At 50.6% G+C, this 27284-nt stretch overlaps 1 protein-coding gene across 1 annotated transcript; it reads left to right on the top strand.

Annotated features, from left to right (window-relative positions):
* The first annotated feature begins 953 nt into the window (after nt 1-953).
* ITGAD (integrin subunit alpha D) lies at nt 954-26598 on the top strand. The gene is made up of 30 exons (XM_054582615.1): nt 954-1084; nt 2817-2922; nt 5526-5629; nt 5763-5833; nt 5959-6073; nt 8653-8783; nt 9494-9639; nt 11803-11956; nt 12056-12206; nt 12410-12483; nt 13674-13803; nt 13897-14039; nt 14216-14356; nt 14456-14665; nt 17659-17789; nt 17923-18080; nt 18212-18366; nt 19084-19215; nt 19303-19376; nt 19591-19732; nt 21977-22093; nt 22185-22264; nt 22379-22462; nt 24327-24405; nt 24515-24622; nt 24736-24819; nt 25024-25137; nt 25284-25385; nt 25649-25759; nt 26240-26598. The coding sequence occupies exons 1-30, from the start codon at nt 1039-1041 to the stop codon at nt 26336-26338; spliced, it is 3492 nt and encodes a 1163-aa protein (XP_054438590.1). The 5' UTR covers nt 954-1038; the 3' UTR covers nt 26339-26598.
* Nucleotides 26599-27284: the final 686 nt, after the last annotated feature.

Genomic DNA, 27284 nt, shown 5'->3' with positions numbered 1-27284 from the left:
TACTTAGAAAACTACTTTATATTGTCTACACTTGATGGTAAATCTACATTTTTAAGTGTTAGAAATAACTAAAATATATATTACTTAAAATAAAATGCCATAGTTAGGGATTGTGTCATATATTTTAACCTAAGTCTACACTGGGCTTTTATATATCACACTTTTTTTCATGTTTTTACAAAACATTTATGCTTAATTGTGTACTACTAAAGTCACACAGAAAATTACAGAGAAGAAATAGCAACCATCCATTTATCTACTCCTCCCTGATTTAACAAGTATTAATATATTCAGTACTCTATGTTCAATTTAATAAATGTTAAAAGTTTCCTCCCACCCCACCAGAGGCAATTACTCTTCTGATTTGTATCTTCATAGATTAGTTTCACCTGTTCATATGAAAAGACTCTTACACTATGCATTCTGGTATCTGGCTTCTTTCGTTTATGATAATGTTGAGATTCATCCATGTTGTTACATATGTCTGTTACTTTTTGCTCACTAGTAAGTCAATTGTATGAATTTACCATTTTGGTTATTCATACTCTTAATGGGGTCTGCCGTTTTAAACACCCTCACCTATATCCCTCCTCCCCTCGCCCCACACCCCCACTACCTGAGGGGTGTTTTTGCCGCTGTCCAGGCTCACATCCGTGTAGCAGGGCTTCTACAGCCATCTGTTCCACCACTTCCACTCATATGCAACCTGGTTTCTGAGGCTGCCAGGGACCTACCAGAGGGCTATCCCCTGGGTACCAACTGGGTTTCAAGGGCTCGGGAGGGTCGTCTCCTGGGACAGCCAGGCCCTGGAGAACAAATCCAGAGCACTGGAGGTGGTGGCGGTGGGAGAGTTTGAGGGATTTTCTCCAAAGGTGTCTTTGGCTTTTTGCCCCTGCCTCTGTTCTGTGCTTAACCAAGGACTTCCTCAATGTGCCCTTCCTCCTCCCACTTCAAGGGCCTGAGTAATTATTTTAATTCTTCCCCAAGACACTGAGCACCCTTCAGCACGCTGCTGCACAGCCTTGCAGGTCTCCGTCAATGCACTGCTCTGTGATGGCCCTGGGAATTGTGCTCTTCCTGAGTGGTGAGTGGGGGCCCTTGGTGCTGGGAGGAGCCTTGAGGTGGGAGTAAGGCAGGGTTGGGGCTGGTGGTCAGCTCATATCGCTCTCAAAAGGAGATGAAGGCAGAGGAACCACTTAGTGCCCATGGTCTGGTGTGGAAGGAGGAATGGCTTGGAATCTAGGGAGGGGCGTGACCTGAGCAAGGGTGAGGGAAGATGGATTGGTGGGTTGTCCTTGGCCGGAGGATGGACTGCTTCTCCACATTCCCCAAGGTGTCCCTCTCTCTCTCTCCTGTGGGGCCCTCATATGAGCATTTTGTGGGCAGGAGGGGTCAGCCCCAGCGCCCCGAGGAAGGGAAGGCCACAAAAGCCGCCAGAGAGGGGGAGAGGTTGCATATCACCTCCTTGGTTCTGCGTTTCCCCCAAGTCTTGATTTCAGGTTGGTTGTCCCACTACTGCCAAGAGAATACTTTGGAAGCTGAAGACTGTCAGGACCACATTTGTGTGTCATTTAAAAACCAGTTGTATGTCCCTTAAAAATCAGATTTCACACAAAAATCTAGACTGGCAGCTGTGGCAGCTTGATGATGGCTGTCCCCTTTGGAAGGGCCACAATCTCTAAGTGTCCATCATGCTCATGCCCACCTACTTGACTCACTGATGTCACCTGCCTGGCCCTGAGGCACTTGAGGCAGAGACCCTTGGTGTCCTGCTACTTGTCAGACCATACGGGCTGCTTTCAGACTCAGAAGCAGAATTATTCTTTGAAAGGATGATGTAAGATGTGAGGCTCCCTTGCATGTGGCCATAGCAGGATCCCAGAGCCCTAAACATGTGGCCTCTTCCCAGAACCCCAGGGTTCAGGTGGCTGGACCCTCCTTGTCACTGCCCAGCCTCATGCTTGGGCTTCCATAGAGCTTCCCTCGTCTTGGGGTTGGAGTCTCTCACTCGAGACAGAACTCGAAATTCTGGGAGGAGTAGGGAGGAAAGGTTGCTTGGGAGAAGGGGTAGTAAGAAAAAGCCCTTCAAATGTCGAGGTTTTCCCCTGCGGCTTTCAAGTTTAGCCACCAGGGAACAGACTGCGGTGGGTTAAGGATCAGGAGAGAGGGCTGGATCTCTGACTGTGCCAGTGACTGTGCAGCCCTGGGTCAGTCAACAAATAGTAATTTAGTCACCTGCTAAGGGCCAGCCACTGCACTGGACTCTGAGAGGGATGTGGAAAACACGTAATTTCAAATAATTAATCACAAAATTCTAAGTGTTTTCTCCAATCTGGACCTTAGCGGTCTCTGTATAATGAAAAGACGAGGCAGGGCAGTATTTATATGGGGTGACCATGAGCCCTGATTTGCCTGGGGCAGTTCCAATCTCCCTGGTAAAAGGGGCAGTCCCCTTTACTTTCAGAAAGTCCTCATTTAGACAGTAAACTGTGTGGTCACTTTATCTTTAAAAGACATTCCTGATCTATATGCTGATCTACGAGGGGATGGACCTCATTTCAGGTTATGGGTATCCTTTGAAGTGTACCTGAAGAGACATTTTTCTGGATTGTTGTCTTTTGCATTATGCTATGATTATTTTTAAGGGATGGGGAGAAACAGGAACCACACAGCTGGCAAAACAGGAAACAAAGAAGATGGGCAGAGGGGAAACCAAGGCTAGGGTAGGGTGGCATCAAGATTTCAAGGAGTCAGTGGTCCAGAAGAGTGGGGCTTTGCTGACTGTCCCTTCTACGCCACCTCCCCATATTCCTCAGTTCTGACTTCTTATCATGGATTCAACTTGGATGTGGAAGAGCCCATGGTCTTCCAAGAGGACGCAGCTGGCTTTGGACAGACTGTGGCCCAGTTCGGCAGATCTCGGTAGGCCCCACCTCCCCCCTCCTCCTCGCCCTCATCCTACAGACAGGTCGCTGCATGCAGCAGCCCAGGAAGTGTCTTGGGGGAAGAGAAGCATAAATGAGAAGCCTATTCTTTTTTGAAGCCCCTGACACCACTGCTATTTACAGTCCCAAGAAGTGCTACAAACTCTGGGCAAGACATGACCCTGGGAGAGAGGCTTTGAATCTTCCCTCCAGGGTTGGCTTCTTGGCATGTGACCAGTGCAATTGCCTCTGTACTTGGGTTCCTGCACTTGAAGTACTGTCTTGCTCCCTCCCTCTTGAAATTATTAATAATTTAATCTTTGCACTTGTGTTTTGTAAGAGAAGATTGATGGGACAGTGGAGATGCACTGGGAGCTTTGGGATCCTGGCTCACAAGTGGCCCGGCCTCCCACAGCCTCTGGGGAAGGGTTCTCAGCTACCTGCTTCCCCACCTTCACCTAGTGACCGCTGCTGACCTCGGCCCCTGGCATGAGCTGGGCAAGGTCACAATGGGCTTTGCCTGGGACAGGCTTGCCCCGTCCTGTGAGGATCTGCCCTGGCCCTGTGAGTATCCCTAGGCCAGAGGGAGTGTGAAACTAAATAGCAAACAGAAGATACCAGGACAGGTAAAGAGGGAGAGACCACACAAAAAAAGGAAAAACCTTTTTTTCAAGAAAAGAGGCTTCACATTTAATTTTGCATTGGGGCTGGCAAATTTTGTACCTGGCCCTGACTCAGGAGCTCACATTTCCAGGGCCCAGAGACAGACCCAAGGACTGGAAGTCACAATTTAATGCAAGCATAACCAGAGTCTGGACATTTGGTTATTATCTCTAAGTGTATCTCCAATCCGGACCTTGGGGTCTCTGTATAATGAAAGATAAAGGGAGAGATCAAATCCAGAAAGGAATTCCAGGAAGGCGCCACAGAAGAGGTGGCGTTGGCAATGAGCCCGAGAGCACAGGCAAATTCAGTTGGCCAAGAAGGGATGTACAGAAGTCACTGAGTTTTACATGCCCATTCCTGCCCCCCTCCTCACCCAGCTGGCAGGCTAGGGACATAAAAGCAAGTGCCAGGCACCAGAGTGTTATTTTGTTTTTGTGTTTTTGATTGCTTTAAAAGATAACACATAGACTGAAAGGTAAAAATCTAAAAGGTCCAACTCAAGGACTTTCATACGTATATACCCAGGTAACCATCACCTAGATCAACATGGAGAATATCTCCAGCCCCTGACCCTGACCCCTGAGTCGCCCTGGGTTCCCCTGGGACACCCCCTCCCGATAAACTCAACACCCAACAAACCCAGTGATAGCCACTGTCCCACTTCCATTACCATCAATTTTTGTTCGGCTCTATGTCTTTTTCTTTTTTTATGTGAACATTCAGAACAGATTTATTGGACAATAATATAAGGAAGACCCAAAGAAAACAATCATAACAGTACTTGATATGGGAAGTGTAACTTCCTTAAAATGTGTGTTTGGGATTCACAAACTGTCCCATGCTTTTCTGTGGTGCTGGGTAACCAGCAGAGAAGCTGGCCACTGTGGCTGTGAGCACAAAGGGCGAGCCTATAAGTGCTCTGTGCTCAGAGCTCCGTTAGGCCCTCTGACTTGAAAAGTGAAATGCAACTATCGATTGGACACTGTTCACCAGTATTTATAATAAAGTAAATAATATGGACTAGATGACATTATGATTGTTACAAGGTTATGTTTTTCCTGGTTTCTGCTGAATTGTAGCCCAAGTACTAAAATGATTGAGCCTACGCTTGAGAAATGGGTTTGAATAAAGAAAAACATGCAGAATAATAGTCTAAGGCTAAACCTTGGTTCATGCATTTATACTAGCAGATCCAAAATTGCTATATCTGTTTAGGTTTTCATCAGCAATCTTAGGCACACAGGGGCTTTAGCTTTCCATAAAGGAATAGCTCTGTAGAAGGAAATTTAAATACCAATTTAATTAAGCTTTGCTTGGTTTATTAATTAAAATATAACAGTATTTGTCTAATTTTCTCATCTAAGTTGGGGAGGCTGTTCATAGTGATAAAAATTTTTCCAAAATTAAAAAATTCCCTCTCAAGGAGTTTTGCAAATAAACTGTTGCATTTATACGGCTGTAGACATATGTGGATTCTGCTGTTTTAAATTGCCCAATTTAAAGTTTTATATTATATTTTTGTTCAATTAATTACAGAATCATCTATTTGTTTTGAAAGTTTACAACTTCAGAAAATTTTTCCATTTAACTTGAGGCTATCTGTTTCTTGGTTGTCTAAGAATGATGGTACCCCAGAAACAAAATGCACTTACCCACAGTTGAGAAATGGTATTTTTGTTTTGCATAGTTTTGTTTTTGGTGAATGTTAAAAAAAAAAACCAACCCAAACCATCTGCATGCATAAATGCACATATATATTCATGCAACTGCGGAACGCGCAGTGTGGTCCTGAGCACTTGTGGGTTAAACTTGGGCCCTGATATTTGAATAGCCTCATGAGTGCCAAATGCCAAGAGCAAAGCTTCATTTCTTCATACCCTGGAGTGTCCTCTGCCCCCACCCGTCCTGCAACTGTCTGTCATGTTGTGCCTCCAGACTCATGGTGGGAGCCCCGCTGGAGGTGGTGGTAGTTAACCAAACAGGACGGCTGTACAACTGTGATGCTGCTTCCAGCCTATGTCAGCCCATGTCATTGCACAGTGAGTGACCTGACCCAGGAATCAGGGCCCTCAACTCTCCTACACCCGAGTTCCCCCTCAGCCTCCAGCCCAGATTCTCCCCCAAATGAGAGTGTTCCTATGAGTGTGACCATGCGTGCCTGCCCTCTCTCAGCCCCCCTACAGGCTGTGAACATGTCCCTGGGCCTGTCCCTAGCAGCCTCGATTAACCGCTCCTGGCTGTTGGTAAGTTCCCTGGGCCACAGGAGGATCAAGAGGGGCTGGGGCCAGAGAAGGGTGGGGCTGGGGGAGAAGAGGGGCAGGGGCAGAGTTCTGGGGGCCCCCTTGCCTATACAGCCCTCTGCACCCAGGCCTGTGGCCCGACCATGCAAAGAGCCTGTGGGGAGAACATGTATGTAGAAGGTTCCTGCTTCCTGTTGGGCTCCCAGCTGCAGATTATCCAGAGCTTCCCCACTGTCCAATCAGGTAGGTCTCTTAGAGATAAGATAGCAATGCTGACACGCTGGCACTGAAAAGCCAGCAGAGCCTGAGGCCCTGTTTTCCACCTCTTTAGCTGAGGCGGCTTTCCCAGCGGCCTCAGCCCGCTGGGCTGCCGGGAGTCCCCTAACAAACTCTTCCTGTTTTAAGGGCAGCAAATAATAGGGCGGTAGGAAGTGGGCTACAGTTGTGCCAGCACTGACGTCTTCCGCAGGGAGTGGTGCCTGGACACACTGCAGAGACATCTCTCTGCCTAACTCCATCCTCTGTGTCCTTGGGCAAGTGGCTTCATTCCCTGGGCCTTAGTTTCCTCATTGGTAAAGTGGTGCTAAATAATCAAGGTGCTTACGAGGATTAGAAGACTTAATATAAAGAAAGGGCTCAGACCCCTGCCTTGCACAGCATATGTGATAGTTATTACGACTGATCTAGCTGAGGACAATGTGGACTAGGAGGGAGATATAAACTGCCTCCTCTGTGGCATCGGAGGGGATAACAGGCTGCCAGTAAGGGCCAGGACCACTCCAGGTGCCAACTGAGAACATGGCTCATGCCAGGCGTGGTGGGCTTTTAGCCAAAGGAGAAGGAACAGCAGAAGAGCCCCAGACCACACTGTGGGAGCTGAGTCCACAGAGGAAACAGAGAGTGGAGGAGGGTGTTCAGGACTCTGGGGGCACCGTGCCCTTCCTGGGATGTCTGTGCAGCCAGGGAAGGGATGTGGCATTGAAACACTAGGAGGTAAATGTCTTCTAGATGTCTCTGGGGCTCGTGAGGTGGGGTGCATGATGAAAATGGGACACAGACACATAAACCTGATGTAGGCGAGGCAGGTTTGCCTAGAAGCGGAAGGGATGGTGTGCCAAGCAGGGCGGGTGCCCGACCTTGCCACATGCTCACAAGATCCTGGGCAGTGGGCAGGATGATCCCCATGAACAAGAGAGAAAACGGTCAGAGAGGTGAGTTCCCACTGGAAGGAAGTGGAGAAGTTCAGAGTTTGAGCTGACCACACCTGATTGGTTCAATTCTTTTCCAGAAGACACTCAGCGATGGCTAGGTGCCTACTGTTGGGAGCCCCGTGGGTACAGTGGAAGGAACAAGGAACAGAAGTGCCATTGTGAGGGAGCTTGGTTGCCCTGAAAGAGGATGTGAGGGGTGGTTCCATGATGCAGCTAGAAAAGGGGGCAAAACTGCAAGATATGGTGACAGGAAACACCAGTTACCTAGATATGGGAGAATAATGGTGAGAAGGGGGCACCTGGGAGCTTTTGAGCCTGACGTGTGGGTGGCTGGATTTCATGGTCCTCAAGGAAGGAGGGAAGGAAGTGATCTTCCTGACTTCTCAGCACCAGCTGGTTGAGTGGGCGGATTGGGGGAGGAGCTGCCGCAGCTCTGCATCTGCCTCAGCGCTGTGGTCCTGAGCTCCCCGTGCCCTGGAAGCAGCACAGGATGTGGGGCCCTGCTGCAGGTAACAACTGGGTCTTGCAGACAGGCCCCAACCCCCCACTTGAGTGTGGGAACAATCGGAAATGTCATATTTGTGCTTATGACAGGGCTTCCCATTCCAGTGTGGACTCCACAAGGGCAGGGACGGTGTCTGTTTTTAAAGCTATGGTCTTAGGTCACATTTCCTGTGAGAGTGTGCAGAAAGCAGGCCTGGGCAGGGGGAGAGGGTGGACTGCAAAACCACTGGATCAGAGGCCTCTGCCTGGAGCTTGGAGCTTGGAGTCCGACTGGAGAGCGGCTGGATGCTGTTACCCCGGGGAGCAGGAGATACAACTGCGGACAAGGCAGCTAGCTCCCTCCGTTTCTGACGGCAGTGGTTCCTGGGGAGAGGCTGAGCTGGGCGCCATGGACAGTCAGTTTCGTGTGGCTGGAAAAGTGCTTCTATCTTGATAGGAATCAGGTCTTGGTGACACACCCAGCATCCACTGCAAGTGTGTCCTTCCTTGGCCTACAACAATGCCTGGCATGTGGTGCTGATGGTGATAACGGCTACCTGTCACTGGGGGAGAACACACCCTGTCTTCAACACTTTGTGTTTGTGTACATGTTAATGCTTTTTCTCCTTGCAATAACCCCACATGATAGGCACCATTATTATCCTTATTTTACATATGGGGAAAACTGAAGCCCCACGAAGTTATATCATTTGCTTGAATTCTCCACTAGTAGGTGGTGGAGCCGATTTGAGCACAAGCATGGCTGGCTCCAGAGTGCACACTCTGAACCTCTTTGCTAAATTGCCTTCTCCCATACTCTATGACATCCTTAGAGTGTGCCTTCAATAAATGTCCATAGGCTAAATGATTGCGGAACCCACTGGGCCCCTGTCCTCTACTTCTTCCTTCCCCTTTTTAGGCCTTGTGGAAAGAGGGGTGTGCCAAGGGGAGAAGGGGCTGGGAAAACAGAGTTGAGTCTTCTCTGTGGAGGGTGTGGGAAACAGGGTGGGAACTGACCCCTATGGCAAGAACAACTGCCTGACTTGTGGAGTGGGAAGGTTTTCTGGGTGCCAGGAGATGGTTGGGACGCACTCATGCATCTCTTATTTTTTCCCTCCCTCTCTGCAGAGTGTCCAAATCAAGAGATGGACATTGTCTTCCTGATTGATGGCTCTGGCAGCATTGGCCAAAGTGACTTTAAGCAGATGAAGGACTTTGTCAGAGCTGTGATGGGCCAGTTTGAGGGCACCAACACCCTGGTGAAGACCGGGTCCCCCTAGGCCTGGGGAGTGGGGTGGGGAAGGGTCTGCTTCTGGCAAAGACAACCTGGCGGGGGGGCATGGCATCGCTCGGGGTTGTGGGCTCAGTGGACCTGTGCCATGATCAGGCTAGGGTCCAGGGTCAAAGTACGATCCCAGCCTAGGGCCAGTTTGAGCCCTGACCCTAGCAGATATCCCCATTGCATTTGATAGTTTCCCACATGATGTTTCTGCTGTTTAAAAGCCTTGAAAAAACTGTAAAATAATTTTGCTGTGAAATTTGACTGAAAGTAACTAGGCCAAATGACGATTCTTTATTATGTTTTCCATGTAACTCATGACTTTCTCATCTTATTATTTTATTTCCCAGTGATTCATATATATGTTCGTACAAACTCTTGAGATATAAGGAAATATAACCTATAAATTGATTACATCTGTTATAATTTTTTTTTTTTAATTTAAGTTTGGCCAATATTGTGGTTGGCTAGGTAATTCTTGCTTTCTAATGAAAGAAGCATTAATTGATTTTGATTTTCTAGTTCTCTCTTTGGGCCATTTTCTTTTCTTCTGGATTTCAGTATATATTTTCTGGGCCTCAAAAATACATGGGTCATGGTTTGTAGATCCAAAATTATTCCAAAATAAAAAGCTTATCAACACAGAAATGACAATTCCTGAGCCCAGGGCCCTCCTCTTGGCCTCCGCAGTTCTCACTGATGCAGTACTCGAACCTCCTGGAGATCCACTTCACTTTCACCAAATTCCAGACCAGCTTGAACCCTCAGAGCCTGGTGGACCCCATCGTCCAGCTGAAAGGACTGACGTTTACAGCAACGGGCATCCTGACAGTGGTGTAAGCTCCCTTCCTGCTGCCTGTGGGATGCCTGCCACACCGCTTCCTCACGCTGGGGCTGCGCAGCCCTTCTTCCAGGCTGAGGGAGGCTCTGGGGAGAGAGGCACCAAAGGGCAGCAAGGAGGCTGCAGGCAGAGTCCTCCCTGGAGAGTTTCGGTCCTCCTTGCTTACTGCATTCCCCCGATACAGGACAGGACTCCTCTGTCCCGTTTTTCCCCTCTGCCTGGCCTTAAGATGACTGGATCCAGAGCCCACGGGAGGCAGCCAGCTCATGGGTTTTGGTTCAGACACATCCGTGTTCCCATGCTGGCTCCCCACTTATTATCTGGGCAACCCCAGGGGTTACTGACGCTTTCTGGCTCAGTAAATTGGCAAATGAGGATAAATTCACAACTTGATTGTAAGATTAAAAGAGCTAACATGAGTGAGGTGCTTCTGCACAGAAAGTGCTGAATAAATCGGTTGGTGTTTTATTCAGAGAATGGTGCAGCCCCTCTTTACCTCCCTGGGAGCTACTCTGGAGATATGATGAACAAGTGATGCTTCTGCCAAATGCACCATCTTTACTTCTGGGTGGCTCTTCTGTCTTGGGCACTGGCCCCTTGGGACTGGACCACTGTGAGAAAAGCCTGCTCCTTGAGTTAGACTTTGTCCATGGTGGTGTCCCTTTCTTCTCTGGGGCTCCTTTCAGTGGTGGCTGATAGTGTGGTTTTCATCAACGCCGTCCTGCTCCCCGCCACCCAGAACAGCAGCCTCCTGCTCCCCAGAGCCAAGCCCATGTCACGGCTGGGCACAGCTCCTCCTTGCCACTGACTGGGATTGAGGGTGGGGGCTGTTTTTTAGACATTTTCTTACAGAAATGACAAAATGGTGATAACATTAAAGAAATATGGGGGGACAACATTCCCTCTAGCCAAACACCTCACAGTATTTTATCAACAAAAAGAAATAAGTACAAATGAATGAATAAGCCCCACTTGCAAAACAGTGCCATTTCCATCATTGTGTTTATACGGATGTATTTTATACAGTCACAGTCAGGGTAGAAACTATTTTTATCTAGCCTTTTTTTCATGTTATATAAATCTTTTCCATGTGCTTCTACAGCTTTTATTGTTCTCCTTGGAAATGGCTGTGTACTTTCCCGCCAAGGACCTGGGTCTTGGTTTTGCTAAACACCTTCCCTGACATTGAACATTTAGGTTGTTTCTGGTATTACATTTGGCATGTATGTGTAAATTTGAGTTTGTAGAGCTATGTGAGCATACAGTTACATTTTTAATAGTTTGTAACAACCATCATAGAATTAACGCTTTATCTATAGGCCATTCACTATTGTAAAAACTTGATCTTATTTGACCCTCAGAATAATCTGATACTATGTGTCTCAGTTATCTATTGTTGCCAAACAAACAACTCCCAAATTTAGTGGCCTAAACAACAACTTTTATTATTATTTTCACGATCCTGGGGCTCAGCTGGTCAGGTGGAATCTGAGGCTGGAATGTGGGAGCTTCATTCACATGGCTGCTGCCTTGACAGGATTGGCTGGAAGGCTGGGCTCAGCTGGGCTGTCTGGGCCTCTCTCTCTGTGGTCACTCAATGGGGGGGGGTCTCCAACACAGCAGCTAGACTTCTCTTACGGGGGATCAAGGGCTCCCCAAAGTGCAAAAGCTACTAAGGCTTCTTAGGCATGGTGTCACTTCCATTGCATGAAACTGATTAGAGAAAGTCATAGGCCAGGTTCAGTATGGGAAGGGAATCGAGTGTGGTTCACTGGGGACCATCTTTGGAGACCAGCTATGGCGTAATTGTTATTCTCATCTGGCATGGAGAGAAGCAGAGGCTCAGAGAGATAAAGTAACTTGCTCAAAATGGGTCTGACTCCAGAGCTCCTACTCAGAACCGTACTGCCTCCTGAAAATAAGGTTTCATAGTGGATGGAATTTTAGGAACAAGGAATAGAAAGAAGTATCTTTATTATTGGTCTTACTAATTATTGTCAGTATGATTTTCAAAAAACGCTGAATTGATTTCTTAACATGCCTGCCAGTATGAGTGTACCAGGACTCCCCAATATCTACAATTGAGCTTCTAGTGTTGCAAACAATTTCCAGAATCAATCTCATCTCAGTAGAGCCATCTCCCTTTCTTCCCTGACAGGAAAGAACTATTTCATAGCAAGAATGGGGCCCGCAAAAGTGCCAAGAAGATCCTCATTGTTATCACAGATGGACAGAAATATGAAGATCCCCTGGAATACAAGGACGTCATCCCCCAGGCTGAGAAAGCTGGCGTTATTCGCTATGCCATTGGGGTATGTTCTCTTCCTCATGACTTCCCCAGAGTCAGCCTACACCTCACCCAGGCAGCAAAAGTGGTGGATTCCTCATCTTCAGCTGCCTCTCTGCCACAGGTGGGTGATGCCTTCCAGGAACCCACTGCCAAGCAAGAGCTAAACACCATTGGCTCAGCACCCTTGCAGGACCACGTGTTCAAGGTGGACAACTTTGCAGCACTTGGCAGCATCCAGAAGCAGCTACAGGAGAAGATCTTTGCAGTTGAGGGTAAATGAGGAAAAAGCTTGGGTCTTGGAATTGAAGATGTCCCAACACAATTGTCCCCAGTGGTCCTGAAGGTCCATCCCTATTCACAGCTCCCCCAAAATTGTTTCCCAGAACCCAAGCCCTAGGCCACATTCTCCCTCCTCTGCTCTGAGTCCTTGTGGTCTCATGGCCTCTGGGAGCCTAAATGACCTGTTTCCTCACAGGAACCCAGTCGAAGACAAGTAGTTCTTTCCAGCATGAGATGTCACAAGAAGGCTTCAGTTCAGTACTCGCAATGGTGGGTGGCGCACATGCTTGACAGACAGGTCTCAGGCACTGCCCTGGGCCAGCCCTTGATTGATAGCTGGGACCCAGAAGTAAACAAGAAAGCAGGCCCTGTCCTCAAGCTAACCATCTATTCAGGGAGTATATGTAGGTGCTGGGAACATAGCAGAGAACAGGATAGCCAAGGTTTCTTCTCTAAGGGAGCATTTTTCCAGTGAGAGGAGATGACAAATAACAAACAAAAGACTTTCAGATTGTGCTAAGTGTTGGGATAGAGTAAGAAAGGTGATCAGAGGAGGCCTGAGGAGGAATAACTAAGGCTGAATGATGAGAAAGGGCCAGCCTTGGGAAAATCGGGGGAGAGATTGCTCCAGGTAGAGGAAAAGGCAAGTGCAAATGTCCTCTGGCAGGAACAAGGTCACTGCAGTAGCGAGATAGAAGGGCCAGCATAGCTGGAGCACAGTGAGCTAAGGGCAGGATGGAGGGAGATGGCCATGATAGGGGGTAAGGGCCAGATCATGCCAAGACATGACAATATAGCATGATATGTCCAACAGTAGATGTGTGCCCAAAATATCCAGAGGGATTTTCTTCAAAATAACATGGGGAGTAAATGATGGGGATGTAGAAATAAAAAGTTTGGTCATGAACTGATCACTGGTAATTATGGGTTCATTATACATTCCTTTCTACTTTTGTATATGTTCTAAATTACCCATGATCAAAAGTCTGAAAAGTGAACAGTCTATGCAGAGCAGGAAATGTCTATCATGTCCCAAGGGAATCGAGGAAGCCACACAGAGGAGGGACTTGGGACTGATTCTTCCAGAGAGAGGAGTTGAGTCTAAGAAAGAAAGGAGAGAGAAGGGACCGGGTCAAAGGCTTGATGTGTTTTGGAACAGAGGGTAACTCCCCAGGTTTGACAGGGATGTGTCCTAGATGTCTTCCTAAGAGGCTTGGTGACAGAGAGCCATCTTACTTTACCAGAAGTGTGGGTGAGGCAGTGGGGAAGACACAATGGATCATATTGGGACAAGGGCAGAGGGATGGATTGAGAGCTGGTGGGACACAGGGGCACTGGCAGCTGATAGGGTCTAGGGAAGAAAAAGAATTCCAAATAGAGTGGAGTTGGTGGCAGCGATTGCTTTGGAAATGCATCTCTTCTCGCTCCCCTCGCTCAGCCCCAGAATCCTTTCTCTCCAGGAGGGACCAGTTCTAGGGGCTGTGGGAAGCTTCAGCTGGTCTGGAGGTGCCTTTGTGTACCCCCCAAATATGAGCCCCACCTTCATCAACATGTCTCAGGAGAATGCGGACATGAGGGACTCTTACCTGGGTGAGAAAAGGCTTTGGTTGTGACAGCGGGCGGGAGGGGCAGGAGCCCGGAGGCCAGAGGGCGAGCCTTTGTGCTGAGGCCTGGTCCCCTCAGGTTACTCCATCGAGCTGGCCCTTTGGAAGGGGGCGCAGAGCTTGGTCCTGGGGGCCCCCCGCCACCAGCACACCGGGAAGGTTGTCATCTTCACCCAGGTGTCCAGGCAATGGAGACCAAAGGCTGCCGTCACAGGGACCCAGGTTGGGTGTGGAGGAACGTGAGGGTGGCAGGGTCTCCAGGGCTGGAGAGGGAGGAGATGAAGGGATTTGGGGCTAGGGGAGCGGGAGGTCCCGGTGCCTGGGGAGAGGCGGAACTTGGCCCAGAGGGGCCCCTCTGGGCGGGGGCAGAAAGGGTGACTTCAGTCTCTGCCCTCCAGATTGGCTCCTACTTTGGGGCCTCCCTCTGCTCCGTGGACGTGGACAGAGATGGCAGCTCCGACCTGGTCCTCATCGGGGCTCCCCATTACTACGAGCCGCCCCAGGGGGGCCAGGTGTCTGTCTGCCCCTTGCCCCGGGCGGTAAGTGGCTGCTAAGGAGACCTGGGCTGGGTGGGCCTGGGTGTGGGGGGAGCCTGGGAGTTGCCCAGGCCAGGGACTCGCATGGGATTTGTTCTGCAGAGAGCGAGGTGGCGGTGTGAGGTCACTCTCCGAGGGGAGCAGGGCCACCCCTGGGGACGCTTCGGGGCAGCCCTGACCGTGCTGGGGGACGTGAATGGGGACAAGCTGACGGACGTGGCCATCGGGGCCCCGGGAGAAGAGGAGAACCAGGGTGCTGTCTACCTGTTTCATGGAAGCTCGGGACTGGGCATCAGCCCCTCCCACAGCCAGGTGAGGCCCCGTTGCAGACCCTGTCACTGCAACAACCCTCTCCTTGCTTCCCCCCGTCTTCCACACTGCCACCGAGAAAATTCTCTGTTTTCACATGTCCTTTGCCCACCGCTGGGCATCCTAGAGGCAGCAAACACAATCTATGGAATTCTAGAAATGGAAATATTGACTGGTGCATTCTCTGCTTTCTATAGAGACTTGATACTTGAGCAGGTTCTCCACCCAGGGCTTTGAATCCCCCGGCAGCTTGACGAGGTACGTAGGCCAGGCATTAGCAAGCACGTTTTAGAGGTGAAATCTGAGGCCTGGAGAAGATAAGTGCCTTGACTTGTCCAAGGTTTGCAGTGGATCAGGGATGGTGATGAGAGAGGTTCCAGTCCTCTGACTTCTAACCCACTGGCCCAGTGTCTTGGTGGCTCCCTGTTGCCCATCAGTGTTGGTCTGGTTGCTCGGCCCGCCTGTCCACTCACCCCTGCGTCTCCCCGGACGCTGCATGACTTCATTCCCCGCCGCCAGGAACCCTGCCAAACGCCCATCTACGCACGAGCCCTCATCCAGCGGGGCAGTGTTCCCTGAGAAGCGAGGGCTGCTTCCCTCGGCAGAAGTCAAGGAAGCCCCCATTAAAACATAGACGAAGGATCTGAGTAGACCTTTCTCCAAACATGATACACTAAGGACCAACCTGCCCATGAAAATGCTGAACAGCATTAGTCGTCAGTCATCAGCACAATAAAGCCACAACGAGACACCGCTTCACACCCCCTGGGGTGGCTAGGATGAAAAGGACAGATAGTAACAGGGTGGGGATGTGGAGAATTTGGAGCCCCCGTATACCGCTAGTGGGAATGGGAAATGGCACAGCTGCTTTGCAAAAACAGTCCTCCAGAGGTGAAACACTGGAGTTTACAAAGGTAAACACTGAAGCTGTAGGACCCAGCAATTCCACCCAAGAGAACTGAAAACGCACTCACACAAAGAGTTACACACAAACTGTCCACAATAGCACTATTCACAAAAACCCAAAGGTGAAAACGACCCAAATGTCCATCTACTCCTGAACAGCTAAATAAAAGGCGGTATAGCCATACGATGGAATATTATCCAGCCCTAAACAGAAATGGACTGACACACGCTACATAGACATAAAACTTGAAAACATTATGCTGAGTGAAAGGAGCCAGGCACAAAAGACCACTCCTTGTAAGATTCCACTTACATGAGATCTCCAGAATAGCCAACCCACAGCGACAGGAAGTAGGTTAGTGGTTGTCTGTGGCCGAGGGTGGAGGGAAACGAGGGGCAAAGGGGTGACTGCTAAAGAGTAGGAGGTTCCTTTCTGGGGTGATGAAAATGTCCTAAAATTGATCTGTTGATGGCTGTATAAGTCTGTGAATATCCTGAACAACACTGTGCTGTATACTTTAAAAGGGTAACTTGTACAGCACGTGAGTTATATCCCAAAAAGCTGTTAGGTACAAGAGTCACAGGAGATCCCTGAAGCTCTGCCGCTTCCCAGCTATGTGATCTTGGTCACTACTCAGCTGCCTGTGCTGAGCTTCCAGATGCGTACAATGGTGGTAACAATAAACCTTATAGGCTGCTGCTGTGAGGTTCAAATGAGTTAGTGCATATATGTACCTATAGTACATATATAGCACACCTATACATATGTGCCTGGCCATAATAGATGTTACATTATAATCAATTATTGTTGATGCCATTTAACAACCGAATAGGGTTTTAGAGAACTTGGAACTATAAGCAGAGGGTGAAAGGCTTTGTTGAGAATCATGAGAGTCCACCTGTTGCCATGAAACTCCCTGCGGTTCACACCAACTTCTTCAACTTCCCTTTGCTGCACCGGCTCAGAGGCACTTCTATGTCGACCCGTGAGTGCTAGTGTTTCCTGGGTTATACCCACGAGGCCTGATTCCAAGAGGAGGCCCTTCCAGATCCACGGCCAATCATGGTCGTCCTTCCGCACCACGAGGCGTATCTCACCGCACACTTGACCGGGAAAGTCTGGCCTTGCGCCCCAGGGTCCCACACACCAGCGTGAGGATATGGAGGCGAAACCAGTGTTCCTGAGGGCAAGGCCACTTGACTGCATCTGTGCGGTTCCTGCACCCCTTTTCCTCTCTGTACTCCCTTGGTAATTGGTAACTTTTTCTTTTCTTTCCTATTACTGCTCTTAATGCCTGCCAGTCCCAGCAATGCCCAAAGACTGAGAGGGCACGTCCTCCCAGGGGCTGCTCATTCCAGGAGCGATGGAAATAAAGGAGAAGGGACCCACAGGGGACGCAGGTGCACAGAGTGTGTGTTTGGGAGCAGCCACTCCCCATCCCAACTTGATCCCTCCTTGTCCTCTAAAGAGACAGGGAGCAAAAAGGGGCCTTGGGCATGGGGTTGGAGGGTCAGATTTCAGGTCTGGAGTTGGCCTGTTAAAGGCTGTGTGGCCTTGGCACTGTCTGCGAAGAGGAAGGTGGGGCTGGACGATTTCTGAGGTCCCTTTCAGCCCCAGTGCTCGTCATCATCAGCACGTAACTAGTGACCACGTTGCAGGTGCTGTACTAAGAACTATGTGAATTAGTTCATTTGCTACTCACAGCTGAACTCTGCGGTATTATTATCCCCGTGTGAAAGGTGAGGAAGATGAGGCCTAGCAAGATTGAACTCAGGCCCCAGGCCCCATGGCTGGGAAGCGGAGGAGCCGGCATTGGAACCTGAGACTAGATGAATGAGCAAATGAAATTCAGGTCACCAGGCCAGTCTTTCCATCTCCACTTCTTCCGTCATGTCTTAGGAATCTTTCCTTTTCTCTAGTCACCTTTGCCCCACCCCACGTCCTCTTTTTCGGGCACTTTTCTTGGTGGTCTCTTCTCACGACTCGCCATTCGGTCTCCCACATTCCTACTTCCCCATTCCTCTTGTTGCCGATTTCCACGTTGTTCCTCTGGCCCCTCAAACCGGCTTGCCTTTCCCTCTCTGTCCAGAGGATCACAGGATCCCAGTTCTCCCCCAGACTCCAGCATTTTGGGCAGTCGCTGAGTGGGGGTCAAGACCTCACCCTGGACGGACTTGTGGACCTGGCCGTGGGTGCGCAGGGGCACGCGCTGCTGCTCAGGTGAGAGGCCCCTGGCTCAGGCACACCCCAGGTGGCCCCTGGGTCTACCCTAGGACACCAGCCTCCACACTCCCATCCCAGGTTGCCCTCCTGAGACCCAGGGCTTGTCCTCAGCTCAGCACTCTGCCCACAGGACCAGGCCTGTGCTGAGGGTGTGGATGAACATGTACATAACACCTGCAGAGATCGCTAGGCCTGTGTACGAGTGTCAGGGGCTCACGTCCTCTGTCCAGGATCTGGGTGATGCCAATGTCTGCCTTCATGTTTATGAAAGTCCCAAGAACCGGCTGGGTGAGTCCTCTCTGACTCGGGACAACCTGCTCCCTGGAGCCCTCCAGCTCAGGACTCCTGCCGTGCCCTTTTGCCCGCCTGGGGAGTTCCTGGCTCTCTCAGCCCTCCCCATTCCCTACGTGCCCCTGTAGGCGACCTCCAAAGCTCTGTGACCTTTGACTTGACGCTTGACCCCGGTCGCCTGAATCCCCGTGCCATTTTCAAGGAGACAAACACTCGGAGTCTCACTCGTGTCAGAGTTCTTGGGCTGGGACAGCACTGTGAGGATGTGAAGTTGCTCCTTCCGGTGAGGGGGTCTCGGAGGCCGGGGCGGGAGGCGATTCTGAGGCTGGCAGTGGGCTCGGCGGGGAAAGGACGAGGCGTGTCCCGGTCCTCCCGCTGGTTCAGCAGCAGCATGGCACCTTGTGTGCAGGAGGGGCTTAACATTGGATAGCCGAGTGAGCGAGTGTGTTAGCAGGTGAGCGAACGAGTGAGTGGATGGGCTGGCTGCAACTGCCGGAAATCACTCAGCTGGACTTCAGAAGAGTGTGGCTGCTTCAGAGATCTACTGGGCAGTGGGCTGGGATTCTCGTATCGTGTTGTTCCTTTGACACAGACCCTGCCCTAGGTGCCAGGGACACAGCAGGGGACGAAACAGTCCATGCCCAGAGGGAGTGGTGGAGAAAAGGCAAAAACGATTATCAAGTTTCTAGATAACAGGCATCAGGCTAGGCAGGGAGGCAAAGCCAGGGAGAGAAGGGAGGGGTGTCCAGAGGCCTCCTGGAGCAGAGGAAGTCTGAGAAGACCCTGACCAGAGTGAGCCCGTGGGAGGCCGGGGGAAGGGGAGCCGAGGCAGAGGACAATCACAGCAGAGGGTTCTCACGGCAGAATCAGCGACGAATGTTTAACGAGTGCAGGTAGGCGTCATTGTCGCCCCATTTTACACACGAGGAGATGGGACACGGCTAGCGATTGTGAGGGCGCCTTCTTTAGCCACGTGCTCTTTTCGCTGTCTGCCTTCTAGGCTTGTGTGGAAGACGCTGTGACGCCGATCGCCTTGCGTCTCAATTTCTCCCTGGTGGGCAAGCCCATCTCCTCCTTCAGAAACCTCCAGCCTATGCTGGCTGCGGATGCCCCCACATACTACACGGCCTCTGTGAGTCCTGGTGTTGGGCTCTTCGGGAGGCAGTGGAGGTGTGGACTCCAGACCTTGGAGAAAACCCCGTTTTGCCTTCCCTCTCAGCTCCCCTTTGAGAAGAACTGTGGAGCTGACCACGTCTGCCAGGATGACCTGGGCATCTCCTTTGGCTTCTCAGGGTGAGCTTCCACCTCCGTAGACCTGCCCCGGTGTCCCAGCCCCACTCCTGGAACCGAAAGCTCCTGCTTGGCTATCCCTAAGGCTTCTATCCTGTGCTCAGAAGCCAGACATCCTACCCGCCGTGCCTCCCCACCTCCCCGCTCTGTGTTTTATCCCAGACCATCTCTGGCCCCAGTTGCAGAACCAACCCCCGCCCTCTACCCCAACACCTAGCTTGAAGACCCTGGTGGTGGGGAGTAACCTGGAGCTGAACGTGGAAGTGAAAGTATGGAATGACGGCGAGGACTCCTACGGAACCACAGTCACCTTCTCCTACCCACGTGGGCTGTCTTACCGACGTGTGGCAGGGATCCAGGTATTATTGCCCCTGGGGAAGGAAGCAGCTTAGGTCTGGAGATCAGCAGAGACTTCCTGTGCTGGGTTCAACGCTCAGGCTGGGGCTGCCATTGCTTAGCAGCCTCCGATAAAGCAAGAGGTCTGGCCTGACCGTGGTTGGATAGATAGGGTTGTGCTCTCTGGGGCTTGCCTCAGCTCATGTTGTGTTCATTTCTGGGCATCACATTGTTAAGGACGCTGACTATCAGGAATGAGTTCCCAGGAAGCTGCTAATGTGGAGAGAGAGGGAGCCCTGCCTCCAATGTCTTTGTATTCCACATCATATCGACATCCTTCTTTTAAAAGAAAACACGTCTTGGCCTTCAAATATTTTAAAACACTGTCCCGTTCAGTTAATTGGTTACACTAGCAGGAGCGTTCAACACCTTGGCGTCTCCGCACCGCACTGGAGGAAGAGTTGCCCTGGGCCGCACACGAAATGCACCGCGACGCATAATCACAAAAAAAAACCTCATAATGTTTTAAGTGAATTTACGATTTTGTGTCGGCCGCATTCACAGCCATCCTGGGCTGCGTGCAGCGCAAAGGCCGTAGGTTGGACACCCCTGAGAGTCTAGATTGTGTCCTGGCATACTTTTTCTGTAACGGGCTAGGAAATAAATATTTCAGCTTTGTGGGCCACACAGTATCTTTCACATCTACTCAGCTCTGCTGCTGTAGAGCGAAAGCTGCCTGCCATCGACAATATGTAAATGAATGGGTATGGCTGCGTGCCAATAAAGATGCATCTGTAAAGGTTGGTGGTGGGCTACCGTGCAGCGATCCCTGTTCTAGAAGACAGAAGTAGGACCATGGCAGTCACAGTGGAACCGATTTGTAACAAAAATTTTATGAAAAATGTTAGACATTTACAAAAGTAGGGAGTAGATCAACGTACCTCTCAAAAACTTGTCACCGAGATTCATCGGTTATCAACGTTTTGCTACACATATTTCATCTGGCTTTTTTCCGCCTCTTTGCTGAAGCATCTGAAGACAAAGCCCAGACGTCACGTCACTCCTCCCTATTTCACCATATAGCTCTGGACGGTCCCCACGTCCTGCATGACCCAGTGCCAATTTCACACCCTATGAAATGAATGATTCCTTGGTGTGGAGACCATAATAAAATTTCTTTAATTGCCTCAAAAGCATCTTTTACGCCTAATTGATTTGAACCAGCATATCAACTAGATCTACACGTTACGTTTGGCTGGTTGGCCTCTTACGTCTCTCTTTGGCTAGTATTACCAATAAGACCATATTCTGATTAACATTTGAAGGAATGCACTAGAAATGGCAAGGCCTAGCTGCATGTGGGGTGAGTGCCCTATCATTGAAAGTCCTTCTAGATGTATCAACCAAATGCAATATGTGCAGATCTGTTGGGTATTTACTTTACAAATGAGCTGCTAAATAACTTTTTGGAGACAAAGTAGGGAGGGCTGAACGTGACCTGGATATTAGCCGATATTAAGGAGTTATTGCTAATTTTGTGGGGTGGCATTTGTTGAGTCTTGAGGTTATGTTAAAAAATATCCTTATCTGGCTATTGTGGGTGGCATTTGTTGGTTGTGTACACGGAAGCATTTCTGAACGAAACGGTGTGATATCCGAAATGTGCTTCAAATTGTCGAGAAAAAGGAAATTAAAAGGTGGAGAGCAGTTGAATTAAACAAAAAGGAGCCCTGAGCAGTGTGGCTCAGTTGGTTGGGTGTCGTCCGGCAAAGCAAAAGGTCACCGGTCTGATTCCCGGTCAGGGCACATGCCCTGGGTTGCGGGTTTGGTCCCCAGTCATGGAGGTTTTTTTTGTACGAGAGGCAACCAATGGGTGCTTCTCCCTCGCGTCGATGCTTCTCTCCCTCTCTTTGTCCTTTCCATCCCCTCTTCCTAAAAAGTAATTAAAAAGTAGAAAAATGTTGGTAATTTAAGCTGAGTGATAGGTACATGGGGTTGATTTATCTAGCCTCCCTTCCTTTTAGAACGTTTGCCCATTTCTGTAATAGAAAGCCTTTTAAACATACCAATAAATAAAAGGGGGGCAACTTTAATAAATCTGAGATGTCTCCATTAGGAAAAGTTCGGGCAGATAGTGTCTAAATTCTAAGGACGTTTTAAAAACATAACCTTGGGGTGGAATCCAGGAAACTGTCACTAACTTTACGGAGTCTCTCTGGAACACTTAACAAACGCTCACCTGCCTATTTTCACCTGCCCTTGCTTAGAGCCAGGGGCAGTCACGCTCCCTGCACCTGACCTGTGACAGCACCCCAGGCCGAGGCCAGGACACCTGGAGCACCCGCTGCAGCTTGAAACACCTCATCTTCCGCGAGGGTGCTCAGGTCAGCTTTATCTCCCACTTCCCTGCCCCACCCGGGCTCACCTGCTCGGTGACCCTCCCGCTCCCAACCCCCGTGCCTGCCTCTTCCTCAGATCACCTTCATGGCCACCTTTGACGTCTCCCCCAAGGCCACGCTGGGAGACCGGCTGCTTCTAATGGCCAACGTGAGCAGGTGAGCGGGGCCAGGTGCGCAGGGCCAGGTGAGCGGTGCCAGGCTCGGGGCAATGCCCCCTCGAGCCCAGCCTCCTCTTCAGGAGCCCTTGGTAATGGCTCCTCCTTTCTCCAGTGAGAATAACACCCCCAGGACCAGCAAGACCACCTTCCAGCTGGAGCTCCCGGTGAAGTACGCTGTCTACACCGTGATCAGCAGGTGCCACACCAAGACCTGAAAAGGGTTCTTCGCCATCATTCTGAGGGGGCTCAGGGAGAGTCTCCGTCCCTGCGGCCACTGAACATCTGGGACATTTAGGTTTTATCGTTACCCTTTCAGTCGTTAGGTGGTAGCTGCTAGTACCACGGACTAATCAGTCATCGCGTGTTTATTGTGGGCTAGCTATGACAATAAGAACTGTGATATTATCGGTACACTCTACATTTGATAGAGCTTACGGCTCTCAGAATCCTTTCTCCAAAGCCCCAAGGTTGCCCTGGATTCCGTAAGAGATAGGAGAGATGTCTCTGTCTTCAAGGTTTTTACAGCCTTATTGGGGAGCAAGGTTATTCTGCAGCCTGAGGCTATGTGAATTTCTAGGGGCCTCCTGTCAGGGGAGGCCTCAGCTAAACATTGACAGGTTCTGTGGCACGGGGCTTGGCCCTTGGCTTTTGGGTGGGACAGTTCTTCATCGCAAAGAACAGTTTTACAACTCGCAGGGCTTTCAGAACCACTCCTCCTGCCGTCCCCGTCCCCTTTGGGAAGGATAGGGAGAAATAACCTGCCTGCTTCCGAGGCGGGGTGTCAAGGAAGAGCTGACGGTGCTGTCCAAGGAGAGGTAAATGAGGTGTTTGAAACTGGGAGTCAAGTGGTTGGGCAGACACCTTCCCAGCGTTTGCTATGTTTCAGGCACAGTGTCCTGGTAGCTTTCCATAAATTTAATTGACTTTGACAAAGACTTATTGAGCCTCTATTATGTGTAATCAAAAGCACACAGAACCCCCTGCCCTTGTGGGAGGTATGCACTGGCGGTATGTAATAGGCCCATGTGACTGAGCCTGGTATACTCCCCCGCTACTTGCACAGGGTGTCTCGTTGCATGTCCTCCTCCTGCCCAGAGCGTCACCCGTCATTCACACCCGCACACTGGGGTCTCTCAGCCGCCCAGCCAGTTGCATGCTCTGAGCACGTTCGCCGGAGCTTGCGCTGGGCTTAGCACACCGTGCAGGGCGCTCACAGGAAGAGCACACCACGTCTAAGCATGTGTGGCCCTACACATGCTCAGCTGTCCTCTGCAGATGTGACTCGGTGGGAAGGGCCATCAGGGGGGCGCTCAGGACGAGAGTGGGCATTTTGGGGGAGCCCACTGGCAGAGCAGGGGTGTGACTTCAGAGTAGGAGTGGTAGTCTAGACTTTGGACTGTGCAGGCAAAGGTCAGGTCCCCAGGGGACAAGGCAGAACAGAGGTGGAATCTGCTGCCCTTGTGAGGGGCCAGGTTGGCCATTGGGTCTTCAGGCATGGGCCTCGGCCGGCCTGAGGAGGCGCTGTTCACTGAAACGCAGTGAAGAGCCCGCTGTGGGCTCTCCCCCACCTCTAAGCCCCAGGCCCAGAGCAGCCAAGGAAGCAGCAGAGAAGGGCCCTAAGGAAGGCCGTGGCAGACCAGGCAGGCGCAGCGACCAGCAGACTTGTCAACAGCGCCAGCCCGAGTCTCCCCGAACCTGTGCTGTGTCCCACACGACCAACCACACCCTGCATGCCCGTGATGGCCTGGGAGGAAAACAGGCACAGTAACAGGCTGCCACTCCCCCAGGGAGTCAGTCAGGGGCCTAACTCTCGGTCCCTTTCACAGCACCCCCTGCCCAACCCCACCTTGGCGGTTTCCTCTGCCGGCAGCTTCCGCAAGCACTTTGCATCCAGCCTGAAGCCCAGCCCTGCCCCCTAAACCTTCCCAGTACCCCAAGTCAGCCTCGTTCCAGGGTACCCCAAGACCCCACTGACCACCTGTCCTGTCATGCTCTCAGCCAGAGCCTCCTCAGGGGGCCCCCATGGGCTTCAAATCCACCCATGCCTCTTCTCTCCCCAGCCATGAAGAGTCCACCAAGTACTTCAACTTCTCTGCCTCGGAGGAGAAGGGAAGCAGCGTGGCCCAGCACAGATACCAGGCGAGTGATGGCGACTCAAGAGCGTGGCCTGGGGCGTGGCCCGGGAGCCCAAGGCTGGGGAGGGATGTGGGATTTGGTGTGGTGTTTGCCTTCACTGCCCTCTGTACAGGTGAACAACCTGGGACAGAGGGACCTGCCTGTCAGCGTCAACTTCTTGGTGCCCGTGGAGCTGAACCAGGCGGCTGTGTGGACAGGGGTGACGATCCTCCACCCCCAGGTACTCAAGGACTGTGCATGGCTCCTTCACTAATGCCCTCTGCCCGGATTTCTTGTGTCCCTCATGAGTCTCTGATGTCCCCACTGAGGTGCTTGCTCTCTGTGTCTTCCTAGAACTCACCCATTCAGTGCTCTTCAGAGAGAAGATTGCCCACAGAGTCCAACTTCCTGACCCACATTCAGAAGAATCGTGTGCTGGTGAGGAGGGCTCTGGCTGCCCCCACTTGAAGCCACTCGTCAGGGGAATTTAACTCAGGAATCCGTGTGACATTCAGGTGGCTGTCTGCTGAGCAGCTCTCCTGAATTCCGATGCGGCTGCTCCCCTTAAATCAGACAGCTTAATGCTATCCTCTGCCTTCAGACCCTTCTGTCTCTGGCCTGATGCTACTTCTCGGCCCCTAGGACTGCTCCATTGCTGACTGCCTGAGGTTCCGCTGTGACATCCCCTCCTTCGGCATCCAGGAGGAACTTGACTTCATCCTGCAGGGCAACCTCAGCTTCAGCTGGGTCAGCCAGGTGTGTAGGCCCAACAGTGGAGTCCCTCCCCCAGACTCAGGTGGTACCTGATATGTCTGTGCCCATCCTCCATCAAGCTAGGATGTTTCTCTGACTCTGAGCTTCCCCCAGATCTAGTTCCCCAGCTCTCCCGCTCTCTTTCACAGACATTGCAGAAGAAGATATCGGTCGTGAGTGTGGCTGAAATCGTATTCAACAGATCTGTGTATTCCCAGTTTCCAGGACAGGAGGCATTTTTGAGAGCCCAGGTAGTGACTGTGGTAGACAGTAGCCTGGTTGGTGAGAGCGCTTCTTACGCTGAATCTGTGATGCTGGGTGGTGAGCTCACAAGCCCTGAGGGAGGAAGGGCGAATGTCCCTGGGTGGGGCACTTGCACCTAAACTCATGAGCGCTTCTGTATCTCTGCTCTTGGGGTTTGGCCCGGGGAAGCAGAGGAGAAAGTTAGAGGTCGGAGAACCTGGGTAGAGTCTGGGACAGCAAGAGGCCTGATACTTTCTGATCCCCAAATCAGATGGAGATGGTGCTAGAAGAGTATAAGGTTTATGATCCTATCCCCCTCATTGTGGGCAGCTCTGTGGGAGGACTGCTGCTGCTGGCTCTCATCACAGCGACACTCTACAAGGTAAGTGTGTTCATCCCACACTTGACAGCATCCAACCCAAGGCCCCCCACAGACAGGATTATATGTATAGCAGTAAAAACTCAAACAATGGAATCAGGCAGGCCTGCGTGAACATTTTGTCTCTGTCTTACTGTTTAATGATAGGCAAGTTGCTCAACCCCTGTGGGTTTGTTCCCCATTTTTGAAATCATAATAATGCTTACCCCACAGAGTGCCTGAAGCAAGACAGAAGTGCAGCTAGGGTATGTAGGGAGTGCTTCCTGACCACAGAACCTATGCTTTTCTGCTCTGGATTGTGTGTATAACCACTGCTCTTGGAGCATAGTAGATCCTCCCAGCACGATAACTCCTATTTACATAAGTGTTCTGGCACACACAGACAAGTCAGCTAAGTTCCCTTCTTCTCCCTCAGCTTCTTCCTTACTCTAACTTTCTTCCCTGCCCTCTTACCCAAATTTTCTGATTTACTTCCCTTCATAGCTTGGCTTCTTCAAACGTCAGTACAAAGAAATGATGCATGACAAGCCTGAAGACACTGCCACATTCAGCGGGGAGGCCTCAAGTCTGCCTTTGTCCTAATAATCTACTTCCCTGTTTATGTCTACCCCCATATCCTGGTCTTGCCTTAGCCTATGTATCTGCTTCTGTGGGAATAACCTCTGCATAGATCTGGACTGGCCTGAGCAGTTTACGAGGTACTACACCATCTTCCCAAGGCCTTGAGAAAGATTTTTACGTTTTTACGTATCTGCCAAACTTCTTTAGTGATAATCCACTTTTTAATGAAGCAGGCATAATGCCAGCATAAATTTTTTTATGTATGAGAATTTTCACATTAAACGAGGATGTTTATAATCTGTTTCCCTTGTACGAAGGAGCTCGAATTCAGGGCCTGAGTGCTATTGTACAAAGGGCTGTGTAAACCTGTTTGTGGGTATCGAGAATGCTCTCTCTCTTTCTCAGGTGACTGAGGCCTGTGATCATCTTTTCTTAGTGGTGCAGTGAGTATTGTCAGGGAAGGAGGCCCATAGACATATTTTATATGTATTGATAATGGGTTTCAGCCCAGGCTTCACGCTCTTTGGCAATGGACAGTGAGAAGACTGTCTTAAAAGTTGAATGAAATGTCCAGGGTTGGTTTGAACCAACATCCCCCTCAAACTGGGTCCCCAGAAGCTAGAAGAGCCAGTTTTCCATAAAGGAGCATCGGATTTCCGAAACGAACACAGGAGACCCATTAAAGGTGGTCATGAAGAATGACCGAAATTCCACACTCATAATTAGGTCATGAAGCCTCACATTATAGGGCCGTAGACCCTATGTTTGAAATCAGGGTGGTTTCCAGTTAGTCGGAAGTCACACCGTTTCTCGTGAAAGCTGTTTAGAACCCAGAGCCCTAATTATTAATACTGAGCAAGAACGCATGATGTCCCCCGCCAGCCGCTCCCAGATCAGGCCTCGGGGAGAGCACGCAGTGTGTGCGTGCCTCTGGGCCACCTGTGGCGTCGTGGTCACCCGCCCCCGG

The sequence above is a fragment of the Pteronotus mesoamericanus genome, unplaced genomic scaffold (genome assembly GCF_021234165.1).
Source record: "Pteronotus mesoamericanus isolate MK-2021 breed Mesoamerican mustached bat unplaced genomic scaffold, CSHL_Meso_final contig_72, whole genome shotgun sequence".
NCBI lineage: Eukaryota > Metazoa > Chordata > Mammalia > Chiroptera > Mormoopidae > Pteronotus > Pteronotus mesoamericanus.
This window is presented reverse-complemented; position numbering and strand designations above follow the sequence as displayed.